At 39.8% G+C, this 16982-nt stretch overlaps 1 protein-coding gene and 1 long non-coding RNA gene across 3 annotated transcripts; both read right to left on the bottom strand.

Moving 5' to 3' along the window:
* Positions 1–9885: 9885 nt before the first annotated feature.
* LOC143875459 (protein LATERAL BRANCHING OXIDOREDUCTASE 1-like) lies at positions 9886–15775 on the bottom strand. Of its 2 annotated transcripts, XM_077377006.1 has the most exons (4): positions 15269–15775; positions 11278–11404; positions 11077–11181; positions 9886–10248 (listed from the first exon to the last, which is right to left on the bottom strand). In XM_077377006.1, the coding sequence occupies exons 1-4, from the start codon at positions 15739–15741 to the stop codon at positions 9994–9996; spliced, it is 960 nt and encodes a 319-aa protein (XP_077233121.1). In that variant the 5' UTR covers positions 15742–15775; the 3' UTR covers positions 9886–9993. The 2 variants fall into 2 exon arrangements, with proteins under 2 accessions (XP_077233121.1, XP_077233120.1); XM_077377005.1 differs by having other exon boundaries at positions 11077–11404.
* On the bottom strand, positions 11878–15259 carry LOC143875460 (uncharacterized). The gene is made up of 2 exons (XR_013250117.1): positions 14924–15259; positions 11878–14866 (listed from the first exon to the last, which is right to left on the bottom strand). It is a non-coding gene; the product is annotated as an uncharacterized LOC143875460 (long non-coding RNA).
* Positions 15776–16982: the final 1207 nt, after the last annotated feature.

A 16982-nucleotide genomic window follows, 5' to 3' on the forward strand; every position in this document is an offset into this window, starting at 1 on the left:
TCGCATTCACTCTGTATTCCATGTTTCAACTCTCAAAAAGTGTTTTGGGAACCCTGCCAACCAGACAATTCCATTACCCCTCATGACTTCTGACGGTGCTGCGATTACACAACCAGTTGCTATTCTGAACTACCGCCACTTGACACGGCAAGAGCATTGGGTAGCTCAAGCCTTAGTGCAATGGGAAGGATTGCCATTAGAAGAGGCCTCTTGGGAGGACGGCAATACTCTACGTCACTTGTATCCTCAACTGAACCTTGAGGACAAGGTTCTTTGGGAAGGGAATGGTAATGATATGACTCAAGGCAAGGGTGAGGATAGTGCCACCTGGACAGCTGATGTGGCAATAAAACCCCCTGAAATGATACCCACACACAAGAGCATGAGGCAAAGAAAAAGGCCTAGTGCGTTGGATGACTACGCGTGATATCAAAAAAAAAAAAAAGCATAATAGAATTGGTTAGCAAATATTCTTAAAAGGCAGAGGAGTTAGGGCAAAAGGGGAAGAAAAAACTTTATACTCTGTATTTTCCTTTTCTTGTTCTAGGAGGTTACTACCCTCGAAGTAGTCTATTGTTCTTACAAATTTCATGTATCTCCATTACCAGAGAATCGCTAGCTGCTTAGAAGATAGGAATTGAGTGAAATCGAGCTTTTATTTGTCACTTTTGTTGCTAGTTCTATCTAACCAGGTGGGATCTCACATCATTGGTGCTTTCATTGACCTTCCGCCATGGCAGAATTCACTCGATTCAGACAGCTCGATGAATCCGTGAAGCTCTTAAGCGAATGCTCGGTAGTTCACGGTCAGCGCCTGTACTCCCTTCAATCCCTAATCGCCGACTGTAGACACCCCATTTTGACCGTGCCCTAAACCATTCAATTTTGTGCAAAACCCCATCAAATGAATGAATTAGGGTCCCAAACTTCACCCTAAGCTAGGTTAGGGTCCCATCTAGCTCCCTGCAAAATTTCGTTGAAATCCGAGTGCGTTTGCCTAGCAAACGAACCCAGGAAGTGTTGTAGTATAAATTCAGAAGGGGGGTGAATGTATCCTGAGAGGGGGGCGAACTTATCTTGTGGAGGACGCGCCTGGGCCAAATAAGACAAAATTTGCGGGCGTGCCTTATCAAAATTTTCGCACGCCTAATCTAGTGGTTGTGCCAATATCAATACCCTATTTTCCTATATATATATATATATATATATATATATATATATATATATATATATATATATATATATATAGAGAGAGAGAGAGAGAGAGAGAGAGAGAGAGAGAGAACGGTTCCTACACATATGTGTAGAGAGTTCTCTACACACTAGCTTAAAATACAGTGGGGGCCCACATTGTTTGGGTGATCCAAGCCATCAATTTTAAAGGCCCTCACATAGATAGGGTGTCTACAAAAAATCAGATCCATAGGATCATCCCAACCCTACGATTTTTGGAGCTAAAATGGATGTCTTTAAACCTTCACAAATTAGTCCAATTTTTGCCTCCACAGTTCGAATGGTTAGGATGATCCTCTGGATCTGATTTTTTGTGGACACCCTATCTATGTGAGGGCCTTAAACATGAATGGTTTGGATCACCCAAATAATGTGGCTCCCACTGTATTTTAAGCTAGTGCGTAGATAACTTATCTACACACATGTGTAGGAACCGTTTTCTCATATATATATATATATATATATATATATATATATATATATACCAACTTAATCTCTAAAAAAAAAAAAAAAAAAATTTCGTTTGAGAGAGGGAGAGGAGAAAATCCCTTTTTCTGAAACCCTAACCTACCGGTCTTCTTCTCCGACTAATTCGCTTTCTCCGGCAAGCTTGAACTCCGGCTAACCTCTGATCAAGCCTTCCTTATAATAATCTTGTTGTTTTGATCTTCTATGCAGCCTTAGAATCTTTGATATTTTCTGGAAACCCTCATCTCTTCATCTCTTGCCTTAGATCTACTTAGATCCAGTCATTTTTGTTGCAGATCTTGTCAATTCCTCTTCATTTACTCCGGTCAAACTTCGGATTTTGCAAAAACTTTCCATTTTCATCAAAGCCTGGTAGTTTTCATTCCAGATCTAAGGAACTGATCATCAATCGGAGCGGCCGTACAACAATTTTCTTCAAGTAACGAAGAGGAATAGCAAATCAGAGCGAGCTCCAGCTCCGATCTTGACATTACTTCATCGCCTTCGACGAATCACTATAGTTTCTGGCGAGATTTGTCAGATTTCAGTCTTCTTCTCTTCAAATTCTCAGATCTGCAAAAGGAAAGGCCCTAAATAATAATATTTTTTTCATTGAGGTATTTTTTTGAAGAAACCTTAATTATCTTTAATTTTGCTACATATGTAAATAGCTTGATGTTTGCTTGAGTTATTCTATTATGTGATTTTGTAATTCTTGAGCTTATCTCCATTGTTGTCTGCAAATTAATTAGCAACAGATCAGGTAATTTTCTTCTTTTCTTCAATTTCTAATTTTGTGTTTCCATTGATTGATGTTTGAGATGAGGTAAGTGATTTTTTTTATTATTATCATCTACTGCTAGTGTTTTCATTGATCTAATATTTTTATTGCTCATCTTTGCAGTTTTTTTTTTTTAATTTATTTTTATATATAGTATATTGTTAGAATCTTCATTGATTTATGCTTTCATTGCTCATTTGGTGGCTTTCTATGATATGAATCGCTTATATTCGGTTTTACAGTTCATTTTTGTGCTTATCCAATTATTTAAGGTTTGTATTCTCATTTATCAATGGTTTTGTAGTTACTCTGTTATCGGTTGTGTATATTCCTACTAAGTCAAGCTCTGTTGCTAATCCCGATTGTTATTTTGCCAAAAATCTAGGATATATTATCCATCTGTGAGTAATTTTATTATCAATTTTGGGCTTTATTACCAAAATAATGATGATTAATTCTTTGATTATGTCAAATTTCTATGACATCATTTCTCCATGGCAACTGTAGGATATTGGTTTTTGCAAAGTGAAATTTGTTTAGTTTGGTCATATTACCAAAATTTGATGGAAGCCTTTGCAATTCAATCGCACCTTGTCTCTAATCTGAACCTGGTTATATCTCTATTACTTTTTAAGAGCATGTACACATGTCTTTTGTTGGATGACCTTAAAGGAAAAAATAAAGATGTGACACTATTTTGTTTTAGACATTCTATAATACCTTCAATAGAGTGTATAGTAGTATTAGAGAAAAGCATCAGGTTCCTTATACTACATGGTGAAAATTTAAACCAACTGCTAGTTAAATGGATCTTAAAGAATATGGTTGTTTTGACTGAATAGTAAAAAGAGAAAAGCCCCATTTCATTTCAGCTTTTGATATCAGGACTGTGGAGAAAGGTGTATCATATTCTTGATATATGATCATTGAGAAATGTAACTCTGTTCAGGTTTATAAACAGTTGTGTCGTTTTGCATCTTTAAGTGTTTGGACAAATTATGACATGGTGCAATTCAAGGAAATCAAAATGCAGGGATTCTATTCATTGAGTTATCTGTTTATGAAACTGTGTTAAAAACATAGGCTTCTCCTTTCATGGTTTAGTACATGTCAATAAATTTACCTTCAATATTGATGTATAAATTTTTTTTTCAACCTTTGCTTCTGAGTCAATATTACCAAAATCAATATTCACATGTTATTCAGCCTTTTCCTTGAACTTTGTCAATGATAAATCAGTTCAGTTCAGCATTCTGTATTTGTGTTTTCCATTGAGTTTTATCGATAGATCAAATTGTAAATTGAAGTAGGGATACCATATGCTATTATAACTTGCGTTTAAAGTTTGTCAATTTAATATGCAGCTGTTTAGATGTCACTTAGCTGAGCATATTCTTTTAAGTAACTTGATCACCTGAAATCAGTTAGCATAATTTGAATGAGACAGTAAAACTTGAAATCAACCAATATAATCTGAACTAGTTAACAAAATATGACATTAGCTAGAATATAACTTGAAATCAATTGATGTATAATTTGAAGTTGGCTAGAATATACTTGAATGTTGCTGTTTTGTTAAGGTGTACGCATGTTATAAGTGATTTGGTTGGTGCTATAAGGTGCTTAAATAAATTTTTGACGAGAGAAATTGTTGGAATTCAAGAATTTATAGGTTGTAATGTTCAGCTTGTCAACCTTTTTATGATTACAGTTGAAGTTGTCACCATGCATTTAGGTTGTGTTTTCATGTTTGAAAGTATACTTGGATCACATGCATTATTTCCTCTCCCGGTCTTTTAGATATCTCTCTAGAAGTTATCCCTTTCATTGCAAGGGTGATGAAGGAGCTAGCCCAATCCCATCCTTAGGGGACTTGCTTGGTCCAAGTAACACTCCCCTCTTCTATTTAGAAGACTTTCCTAATTTTTTAGACAGCCCTTAGTCATCATATCCCTTTCATTGCAAGGGTGATGAAGGAGTTATCCCAAGCCCATCTTTTAGGGAGACCTACTTGGTCCGTGTAGTATCCCTCTTCCTTTTGTCTTTTATAAAGATAGCCTCAAGTCATTAGATCCTTCCATTCATCGCCATGACTATGAAGGCGCTAGCCCAAGCCCATCCTTAGGGGATTCACTTAGTCCAGGTAGCACTCCTCTCTCTCACTTAAAAGACTTTTCCAGTCTTTTAGGTGTGTATCCCTTAAGACTTTAGGTTCCCCTATTCATTGCATGGGCAATGATAAGGTTACTTGGAGCCCACCTCGGCGTTTAGGAGACTTGCCTAGTCTCACTAGCACCCCTTCTTTATCTCCTCTCCTTTTAGGAGACTAGCTTAGTCTCATTAGCACTCCCCTCTTAGGGTTGTGCACTAGGAGTCAGTCCTTTCGTATATGAGTCAGTCTTTAGTTAGAGAGTCTGTCTTTAGTTAGAGAGTCAATCTTTTGGGAGTCTATCCTATCATCATAGGGGTTAGGATTCTGTCCAACCTCTGATCAAATCATGTGATTTTATCTAGTTCCTTGCAAGGTATAGGATGCTGTCCAACCCTTGCAGAGCTGTGATTCTGTTCTTTTCCCCCGCAAAGCATAGGATGCTGTCCAACCTTTGCGGGATATTCAGGAGTCTGTCCTACCCTTATGATGATAGGATTATGTCCTCTTGCATAAAAAACACTTAAAAAACATCTGAAAAACCCCAAAAATCTCAAAAATCTTGAGTCATTAAGAGAGTGGTTAGGAAATCTGTTCCGAACTACGTTGGCTTCATCCCTTTCCACAGGGTAAGTAGTGCAGCTTGGGATCTTTATCCCAAGTCCAGCCAAACCTTTACAAATAAACATTTCAAACCTTCCAAAAATACAAAGCTTCTTCAAAAAACCTTTTCAAAAATATCTTCCCCTAGAGTTAGGAATCTGTCCTAGATATTCGGGGTGTTTTAGAGTTAGGAGTCTGTCTTGATTTTTATTGATATGGTGTGTCCTGTCGTGTGAGTGTCCCTAGAGTTAGGAGGCCTCGAGTTGATCGGTTAGACATTTAGTCGAACCGATGGCTAGACTAGGAAGCATATAGTCAGCCCATGGTTTTTCTTAGAATGCACAGCCTAGATACACATAGGATGTAGGGCCCACCTGCATTAGCATAAGGCTAACCAACTTGCATTAGTTAGGGCATATAGAGAGTCCTAAAAATTACAATTCGCATGAACTTAAACAATTGTGCAAAAAGCTTTAAAAAATCAGTCGAGTCTAGTGGATCGAGTCTAGGATAGCGATTCTAGATGGTTAGGCATCGTAGTTTAGAATAGGTCATCGAACTACGTTGACTTCGATTCTTCCCGAGGCCGGGATACGTAGTGCAGCCAGGGTGGATGGCCATTCTGGTCCGAGTCGAGTCCTGCATTAGAGTTTTAGGATTTGTCTTGTCTAATCATATATAAAATTGATTTGTGTTGTGTGTTTTGCTGTGTTTTCTTACTTTCATGTACATATCCTATACCTTTAGCTGTAGCATGCATGTGTTTGCACACCAGAACTCATACACCAATTAGGTATGACACTCATAGCTTAGATATTCTTAAGCGACACTTCTTTCATTTATTTTGTGTGCGTTTATTATTCATCTCTGAGACATGCAGACATGCATGATTAGGTAGACGTCTTCTCGGAGATATACGTTCCCATTTCACTTGACTTTCGCTCAAAACTCTTCAAAATCAATAATAAATGGCATAAGAGACCAGGTGCTTGCACTTGGGCGGAGGACGTGCTCTTCGGACCTTCCAAATTCGTAACCAGGCACGAACCTTCTTTTTATATCTCTGGTTATCCGTTGCAACAGAGCATAGTATGGGATCCATGGCCCACTTCCTCAGATGTCGACTCTTCTTTGTTTAAGGTACGCCTCGAATCTGGGCTAGTCCCGGAATCGAGACGTATCTCCCTTTGTATCGCCACTCATGCTGTGAGCGGCACATTCTTTCGAGAGTTCCTTGGTAGAGCTCTCCATTCATGTGGATGATCTGTAGAGAGAGACTTTCTGTCTTAGTGTGGGGGCTCGTCTCCCCCTCTCTCTCGGATCAGGCTCCACACCGGCCAACAAAAATCCATGTCCGAGCTGGTTCTTCGACTAATGGCGATGGATGGACGCTTAGAGCAAGCTCTTCGCCTCCCCTCCTCCCCTCAGTCACCGGAATCTGCGGGTTCTTTGCACTTTCTGCTCCCACATTAGATTTCTTGGCTCAGTTGCGGTTAGAGGTTACTACAAGTCCTGAACTCCAAGTTGTTTGCAACGGCCTAGCGACAGACCCCTCTAAGTATACGGGATACTCCCTCAAAAATAGGTTACTGTACTTCCAACAACGATTGGTAGTCGCTACTGAATCTTCCCTCCGTGAAGCATTCCTACAGGAGTTCCACTCCTCTCCGATGGGGGGACATGCTGGTTTCTTAAGAACATATAGGAGAGTAGCTGTGAACTTTTATTGGAAGGGAATGCGATCGCATGTAAAGCACTTTGTCGTTCAATGTCAGGTTTGCCAACAGATAAAGTCCTTGAATACTTCACCTGCTGGGTTACTGCAGCCCCCAATTCCAGAGCAGGTGTGGGATGATATTTCTATGGATTTTATCACAGGGCTTCCAAATTCCTTTGGCAAAACTGCCATTATGGTAGTCATCGACAGGTTAACCAAATATGCTCACTTCTCCGCCTTGCCTAGCAACTTCGCGAGCCATAAGGTTGCTGAAATTTTCACTTCTGAAATTACCAAACTCCATGGGATTCCCCGTACTATCGTGAGTGATAGAGACCCACTCTTTGTTAGTAATTTTTGGAAAGAGTTGTTCAAGCTTTAGGGCACCACACTTGCAATGAGCAGTGCATATCACCCCCAAACGGACGGTCAATCTGAAGTGCTCAACCGGTGTCTAGAAATGTACTTGCGAAGTTTTCTGCTCGATGAACCCAAACAGTGGGTCAAGTATTTGCACTGGGCTGAGTATTGGTACAATACTTCCTTCCACACTGCAGCGGGTATGACTCCCTTCCAAGCCTCGTATGGAAGGCCACCTCCTACTCTTTTCAGGTACATTCCTGGCTCTTCTCTTAACGAGGTTGTTGATCAAGAACTATACACCAGGGATGACATTTTACAAAAGCTTAAAGCCAATCTCACTCAGGCACAAACACGAATGAAAAATCAAGCGGATAAAAATCGCGTTGATAAGCAATTTGAACCAGGCATTTGGGTCTTTGTTAAGCTTTTCAGCCTTATCGCCAGCAATCAGTGGCTTTACGAACCCATCAAAAGCTCGGACGGCGATTTTTTGGCCCCTTCAAGGTGTTAGAAAGGATTGGTAACATTGCCTATAAGCTTGAATTACCTCCAGTAGCTCGCATTCACTCTGTATTCCATGTTTCAACTCTCAAAAAGTGTTTGGGGAACCCTGCCAACCAGACAATTCCATTACCCCTCATGACTTCTGACGGTGCTACGATTACGCAACCAGTTGCTATTTTGAACTACCTCCACTTGAAATGGCAAGAGCACTGGGTAGCTCAAGCCTTAGTGCAATGGGAAGGATTGCCATTAGAAGATGCCTCTTGGGAGGACGGCAATACTCTACGTCACTTGTATCCTCAACTGAACCTTGAGGACAAGGTTCTTTGGGAAGGGAATGGTAATGATATGACTCAAGGCAAGGGTGAGGATAGTGCCACCTGGACAGCTGATGTGGCAATAAAACCCCCTGAAATGATACCCACATGCAAGAGCATGAGGCAAAGAAAAAGGCCTAGTGCATTGGATGACTACGCGTGATATCAAAAAAAAAAAAAAAAAGCATAACAGAATTGGTTAGCAAATATTCTTAAAAGGAGAGGAGTTAGGGCAAAAGGGGAAGAAAAAACTTTATACTCTGTATTTTCCTTTTCTTGTTCTAGGAGGTTACTACCCTCGAAGTAGTCTGTTGTTCTTACAAATTTCATGTATCTCCATTACCAGAGAATCACAAGCTGCTTAGAAGATAGGAATTGAGTGAAATCGAGCTTTTATTTGTCACTTTTGTTGCTAGTTCTATCTAACCAGGTGGGATCTCACATCAGTTTGTGTATGTAGAAGTTCATTTTTCTGCTTTATATTTTGAAGGACTTGCTTTTAAGATGGCTAACAATTTTCGAGCATTTTTTTGGGTTGCTAACAGGATTATATTTTGGCCTTAAAGCTGGTGAGGGTTACATAATTTTTTGAAGAAGATTTACAGAATGTAGCGAAATTTTCGAAAGAAAGATATGGATCTATCCCTGGCGTTTATATATCTGGTACTGAAGATGAAGCGATTCCACCGGAATTTCAGAGCTGGATGATGAGAAATTTTTCAGTGAAAGAGCATATAAAGATTGAAGGTCCAGACCATGTGCCTCTCTTTTCAAAGCCAAAAAAGCTGTATGAGTCTCTTGTAGGGATTGCCCAGAAATACTCTTTTATGTCTCTTTTTTCTACTTACGACTACTGCGGTTTTTACTAGTGTTGCTACTGTTGTTGGAATAGTAATGACTAGAGCCTCAATGTTGAACTCTTTGAAATTAATAAAAGAGTCTTTCGCAAAACATATTCTCTGGTTTAGCATATTTGTTAAGAGGAAGTCTAGACTGAAGGGAGCCCTTGCAAAAAGAGGTGAAAGGGCTCCCCCATGGCTGCACATCACCATAGTCTAGAGATCCCTTGCAAAAAAGAGGTGAAAGGGCTTCCCCATTGGCTGCACATCACCATGATTTGCAGCCAATGGGGGAGCCCCTTCACCTCTTTTTTGCAAGGGTCCCTTCAGTCGAGACTTCCTCATTTGTTAAAGAAGAAGTTTAATTGTTTGCATTTATATATTCATCTTGCAATGTACATTTTATGTCAAATTCCTAAGATTGTTGCACCTCCTGACTAAGTGTGTCGCCTGTATGTCAGCCTTTCACTTTTCTGTAAAGGGCTGAGATTAAAAAACTTGTTTTTCAGTTGGACTAATCTCAACCCTTACCAAAATAAAGAAGTGAAAGGCGAAAGGCAAATTTGGGACTACACACTTAATAGAGGAGGTGAAACAACCTCCAAATACCTTGGATACACACAGCTTAGCCACCCATTAAAATCTTTCTGGGTATTACTCTCCCAAAAAATTAGTTCACATTCTAAAATAAAGATCAATTAGAAAGACGATCTAAGCAAAAATGACCTTCACTTGTATGTGTGACACTTTTTTGGCGATTAAGACCACTGCTCGGATGGGTCATCAGTAGGCATCACAGGGGACCAATTTCTATATCGAACAAAGATCATATTTTATAGATTAATAATTGGTTGTGACAAGACGGTAGCATTTTTTAGTAGCTTAAATCCATGTGGCCAAAGGCATTTCCATCTCATTAACCATACTATGCCTACAAAGCTTATTATTATGTATTGGCAAAAAACATACACCACATGCTAAATATTCACATAAGTCACCACATGAGATGTTTATTGGCGTTATATCTTGAAGTGAGATATCTGAAGATTTTCAACACCCAGATTCTTGAAATTGCTGTTCTTCCTTGACTTAAAGAACTCTCCGCAGTTATATTCTCTGTATTTGGGGGGATTCTGCTCGTCTACAAGCTCCTCCAGAGGCTTCACCATAAGGTAGTCTGCAGGGTTCAAGAAAAAAGGCATAGAGAACCTCTCTCTTTCTGAGTTTGCCACCACTCTGTGTTCTGGGCTCTCATACTTATCATTGCTCCAAACCTGAAATAAGCCCAATTAAGAATCTAACTGCTTCTTTGGATTCCAAGAAAATCAGTCCTTATCAATTTAATCCTCTATTTCAAAATGGGCATTGCCTTGGAAGTCATTAACTATACAATTTCTATTACAAGTTATATGATGTATTTACATATTTTTCCAAGGAAAAATTAAAGCACACAAAAGTAGAAGTGGGCTGTTGGTTCAATGATGGAGTTGCCACAAGCCCACAGTAACAATGATCCTGCCCACAAGACCCATGAAATTACAGTTACTCTTAGGGTGTTTTTGGACTACAGAAAATCAGGCACTAGAATTGGCATCCTAATCTGATTCTGACTTTTAGTTCAAAATATGAAGAAGTACCAGAATTGACACCAGGGAGGAATTAGGGGAGGAAAAATGTTGAATCAGTTTCCCGCCCAAGAGGTGGTATTCGGTTGGAATGAAACTTTTATCGAAATTTTTTCTAATTAAATTTAGGGTAATGATATCGGCACAACCCTGTTTTAATAATTGCACAAACAGTCTTTTCATTTTTAATCGGCTTTGTTAGAGCTTTTTGGTAACTGTACGTAATAGCCTTTGATAGCTCTTTAAATAATACGATACAAGAGTTAGTGCAATTATTAAAAACATGGTTCTGCACATATCATTTCCCAAATTTATTTATTTTGAATAATATCATTTCCTAAATTTATTATTTTGATTTTTTTTCCATTTTGTTTACTGAGAAATTGGAATAGGAATCAAAAGAAAATGCCGATTCCGATTCATGATATTAAGAATCCAAACGCATATAAAAGCATTCTTCACATAAGCTGATAGTACCTGAATAATGGTACCAACATTGATAATGTAAGCATCAGGGATGGGTTTGACCCTGATCCACTCCCCATCAGTCTTTCGCTTTACCTCGAGACCACCAACATCATCCTGAGCAAGAACAGTTAGAGCACCAGAGTCACTGTGGCGACTAAGGCCAAGAGCAAGGTGAGGTGAAGGGCAAGGAGGGTAGTGATTGAGGCGTACAAAGCCGGTATTATCTTTGAATAAGTCATTCAACCGTTTCTCTGGTAATCCCAAGCTCAGTGAAATAAGCTCCACCAACTTAAACGCTAACTTCTTTACAGCTCGGCCGTATTCACTACATGCTTGTCTAACAAAAGCAAAATCATCATGTTAGGGATACATTAGTCTGATAAATGATCGAATTGTGAACTCACCTTGTCCTTTGTATTTTAATTAGCTGCAGATCTTTTTGGAAAGCGAAATGTTATCGGCACTATTGTATATTGATGATCGCACTCCTCACTTTATTAAAAGCACGGTATGGCCCGCACCATAGGATGATCCAAACTGCCCATTAGATGGCTCACTAACACAGGGGCGTATAGCGGAAGATTAAACAACGTTGATTACATGTAGGGAAATAAAGTTGCGGAAGCTAAAAGGGGGTGTGTAGAGAATCCTAAGGGTACTTCTTGGTTTAAAGTGGTTGGAGAATTAAGGTGGTTTCAATCGAGGTTTAAAATTTCGGTTTCAGTAACCGTGTCAGACCCCACCAAAAGCCGAAATTTCGGATTTCGCCGAAATTTGGTAATTTGGTTCCAAATTCTGGACCCAAATTCCGAAATTTCGGCCGAAATTTTGTAACACTTTTTTTAAAAAATATATAATGTCATTAAACCGAAATTTCGGACCGAAATCCGAAAGGGCGAAAAATGGAATTTCAGAAAATTCCGGTTTTGGTCCCCACCGGTATCCGAAATCCGGATTTCGGTCGAAATTTTAAACCATGGTTTCAACAGAGGTTAAGAAACAAGATGAGTTGGGTAAAGAGGGTGGTCGGATGGAAAATCATGGGGATGCAAGAGGCAATTAAGGAATGGTTTTTTGAGGAAAGAAAACCCACTAATTAGATTGTTTTGGGCGACTTGGGAGTTGAGGTAAACATGGACAGCAGGAGGACTGCAGGGAGGATGGTTGAGGGGACTAGTAAATGTGAGGATCAGACCAAGGGAAGGGGCTAAAATAGGCTAGAATAAATAGGGTTTGGAAGGGGCTGTTGAAAAGTGAAACAATATGAAAGGAACGGGTAGGATCAGCTTGTAGGTGAGGTTCTCAGTGGGTGTTAGGATGGGTAAATATGGACTTAAACTATGGGGAATGGAGGGATATCGGTTGAGAGTGTTAATGGGATGGGATAAAGGGGCAGATAGGTATAAAATAGATTAAAGAAGAAGATAGCAAGGTGTAGATCGAACCTGTAGCAGCAGATGGCTATGGATCGTTTGGATTTTCCGAAGGCAACAAGCAACAAATCGATGAAGGCAACTGAGATTTTATTCCAAAAAGATAATAAACGTTTACATTAATGCCTATTTATAGGCTTTTTAGAAGATAAAATCCTAGTCGATCTAGACTTTCTAATTTTACTCTGTTAGTGATTTTGGATTTTCAAAATCATGTATTTTGCATGTTTTAGTGTTTTGGAAAATATTTTATCAAAAGCGTTTGGGAAAAAGAAAATGTTTTCTTGGAAAGATTTGCTTTTACAAAAGGATGTAGAAGTGTAGTTGAAAAGATAGTTTCGTACCGGATGAGAGAAAGGAAAGAGAAGGGCTTATAAAGCACTACACTTTTCTAATACTTGTTGATTGCACATTGGGTTGAACCCATAGTTGGACCCGTTCGCACACGCGCACGCGCGGCGTGGGCAATGGGCTATAGGGCGCATAGTGGCGCTTTATTGGCGCTTTTTTAGGCGCACTTGGTGGGGGAGTTACTAAAGCTCTTGCATGAAATCTGGTGTGTAAAACATCATTAGGGATGGGGTTAAAGCCATTAACCAATAGTCACCAATGATGGAACCTCAACTCAACACAATGAGTCCAAGTACCTCACATGGAGTGATTGCAAGCACTATAATATGTATTATTTGCCATCCCAAGGTAAAGTGCTTGGTACCTTTAATGTTTAAAAGGAGAAGGCTGAGTATTTAAACTCTTAATAGGCTTATAACATAGTGTTGGAGTGTTTTAGTTACAGGGGCACTCTTGATAAGCCTACCTATGTGAGTGTGGGAATGGTGCCGCTTCCTATGAGACCTGGCTAGTCTCTAGAGCGCTCATGAAACCAAGATATAGACACAAGGCCAGTACATGTGTCGGTTTTTAGAAATTGCTCAAAGAGGTGAAATCTTGTGTGTGAGACGTATTCGGTTAACCAAATAGAATAGCTAGTTCAAAGATACGTCTACTATGCAATTCTGGTTAACTTTGATATGTCCTCACTAAGTGAAGGTTCAAATCGAGAGATACATTCATCTATGCATAAGATTTACAAGCCTGATGAGAAAATTTTCTTTGATTTTGAAAATGGTGGGGGATTGTTAGTGATTTTGGATTTTCAAAATCATGTATTTTGCATGTTTTAGAATTTTGGAAAATATTTTATCAAAAGCGTTTGGGAAAAAGAAAATATTTTCTTGGAAAGATTTGCTTTTACAAAAGGATGTAGAAGTATAGTTGAAAAGAAAGTTCTGTACCGGATGAGAGAAAGGAAAGAGAAGGGCTTATAAAGCACTACACTTTTCTAATACTTGCTGATTGCACATTGGGTTGAACCCATGGTTGGACCCGCGGGACGGTGAAACGCACCGTTCGCACACGCGCGTGCGCGGCGTGGGCAATGAGCTATAGGACGCATAGTGGCGCTTTATTGGCGCTTTTTTAGGCGCACTTTGCACTTCGCACGTACTCAATGTCGCAAGGAGCGATTGGAGCCTTTAATTTTTCCAGATTTGATTTGCACCGTTGGATCAAGATGAAGGTGGACCGGTCGGATGGGTGGGTCAAATGGTTTGTAGGCCCATCAAGCCGAATGGTTCGGTTAGGTTGGGCTTCGGTTCGGGCCTAATGGTCGGCCCAACGGGCCCATAACTCCAACGGTCAAAGAGTGTTCAAATGGGTTGTGTCCCTTCCCCCAACAGTCAAGTGCCAAGGGAGTGCGATCTACACCATAGATGGTTGATCTAACGATGACTGGGTTGGAGAGAGGTTTTACTCAAACCAACAGTCACCTCTAGGATCGATCAGGACCGTTCAATATCAATGGATGCGATCTAACGGTCAGATTTCAAACATTCTGGAAAGGTGCCCTGTAGATGTGTTTTTCACACTGAAAAGACACCAGGTGGTCTACAAAATGTGCAGAATTCAGTCATTTCATATAGAAAAACGAATTGGCAATTCTGACAGACTTTACACTCTCTTCTACACTCCTACAAAATCCCCAAGTATTTCTACATACTGTTTTTCTTTTGTTTATTGTTCTAGATACTGTTTTTCTGCAGAAACAATATCTAGAAATTTCTCTAAGGCTTGAAATTTCGAAAGGGCATTTCGGGTTTGATTCCGCTAGTGCTACGCGTCATCAAACATTAGTAGGGCTTCCCTACTAGACTTCATTGTATCTTGGAGGCAATTCGCAGATCCCCTTTGCACACTACTAGTGGGGGCGAATCTTGTCTTAAAGAAAAGTGATACCACGCCTTCAAGCAACAAGTTTCTGTTTTCTATCAACAACAGTACCCTCAATTTTTTCCAACATACACAACCTAGAAAAAGGAAACAAAAGAAGCCATAAAACATTCAAAGAGAGGGTTAGGATCAACCTATGGAAAAAAAATTTTGGGGCACACCCTATTTAGATTGTGGGCCATCTAATCTAATGAGCGGTTTGGATCATCCTATGGTGCGGGCCATACCGTACTTTTAATAAAGTAAGGATTGCGATTATCAAAATACAGCATGCTTATAAGATTTCCCTGCAATTGTAAAAGCTCTTGAAAGCTTAGTTAAATGATAAAAAGACAAGGTGAGTTAGGGCCATTATCAAAACATGGTAGAACAAAACACGGCTAAAAGTGATTTTTATGACCAATTACTCCAAAAGCTTAAGCTATAGGAGATGGCGCTACTTAATCTTTTATACTTCAACAATGGGGAGTTTCAATTACCTGAATTCTGGAGGGAATTCTGGCCATCGGTTTCTCAATACCTCCAACTCCTGGTTCTCAGTCTCATCCAAAGCCGGTATTACCGTCTCATCATGGACAATAAAAACAAACACTTCTTTCCAGTCCCGAACATTATTGGTATGCTCAGCATCATAATACCCTAAAGGGTTCACCATGTCTCTTCGGATCTTATGCTTCTCCTCTAATGCCAAGTGAAAGAACTTTTTTTGCGCAGTCTCGATTCTCCGCCGGAGTTCCGATGAAACCCCATGGTTTATCACTTGGAAGAAACCCCACTCTCTCAATGCAGCCTCTATATCGGCAATTAGGCCGGAGAGAGCTCGTGGGTCATCGGAATTCTCAGAGTTGAGGACGGAGAGATCGATTAGTGGGATTCCTCCGGCCTCTAGGATGGTGAGCTTGGGCCTGTGCTCTATGGGTTGGACAAAGGCAGTGTCTACTTCAAAACCCATCTCTTTCTTTCTCTCTCAGGGGTTGTGGCAGTAACAGATGAGGAGGTCTTATTTATGGGTAGAGAGGGATTTTATGTACATTGAATCTGGACACTCTGCATTTCCTAACGACTAACGACAAGGGGCTTGACGTGTACTTGGGCGAAAAACAGTACACCTCTTTGGTTGATCTGAACCATTCATTTGATGATGATAAGCCCTCTTCTCCATAAGATGATACTATCCCTCTGATGTATTCAATGACGACTGAAAGTTCAAAACGTCAAACATTTGGCCCGGAAATTTACAGTTTATATGCTTATTTTTTTATAAGGATTCGCTAGTGACCACTGCAGTAGGCATTTCGCTACTGAGCTGTTGCATGTGAGAGCACCTAGGGCTGTTCACTATACGGTTATAATCGAAATAACCGACCGAACCGAATTCAGTCGGTTATTTCGGTTCGGTTAAATGATAATTCGGTTCAGTTTCGGTTTCTATTACTAATAAATTTCGGTTTTCGGTTTCGGTGTCAGTTTTATTAAAATAATTTGGTTAGAACCGAAAAACCAAATGGGGAGGATTGCCATATGCTATTTTATTTGTCCCCATCTGTTCCCTTCCTATGCTCATTTGTTTTTTAGTGAATTAAAAAATGTATCACTCACCATCGCCTTTCAACAGCTTTCGACTACTTTTGACTAAAACCACATGGTTTCCTTAAAACCATGGGCTGGTTTTCATTAAAACCAAGTAACCAACGGCTTTTTGACTACTTTTGAGCAAAACCACATGGTTTCCTTCAAACCATGGGCTGGTTTTCATTAAAACCATGGGTTGTCAATTTCAAATTTTCAAGTTCTTATGAAAGGGGAGGGAAACATCATTCCCAGGAAAAGACAAAGTATTAAGGGTGGAAACTTAAAAGACTTAAAGGGGTTTTCTAGTAATTTTGATAAACAAACAGTCAAAAGACTCAAAACACCCCCTTTCAGATTTTCTAGTTTTATTTGGGCATTTGCTTTCTAGAGTTTTGAGGTTTTCCACTTTTATTTTTGCCCAAACAACGCTTTTGAGTTCCTTCCGATGACTCCTTCTCTGGCGGGCAGTGGGATCTCCTCCTCTTCCTTCTCCGGTGGCATCTACTCCATGGCTCCACCTCCTCTTCTCTGGTGGGATCTCCTCCTCCTCCTCTTCTCCGGCTCCCGGTAGGAGTCCAATTCCATAGGTTAATCCTAATCCTCCGATCTAAATGTAGAGGG

Source organism: Tasmannia lanceolata, unplaced genomic scaffold (assembly GCF_043159265.1).
Source record: "Tasmannia lanceolata isolate RefF3 unplaced genomic scaffold, GAP_Taslan_0.1 ptg000004l, whole genome shotgun sequence".
Lineage (NCBI taxonomy): Eukaryota > Viridiplantae > Streptophyta > Magnoliopsida > Canellales > Winteraceae > Tasmannia > Tasmannia lanceolata.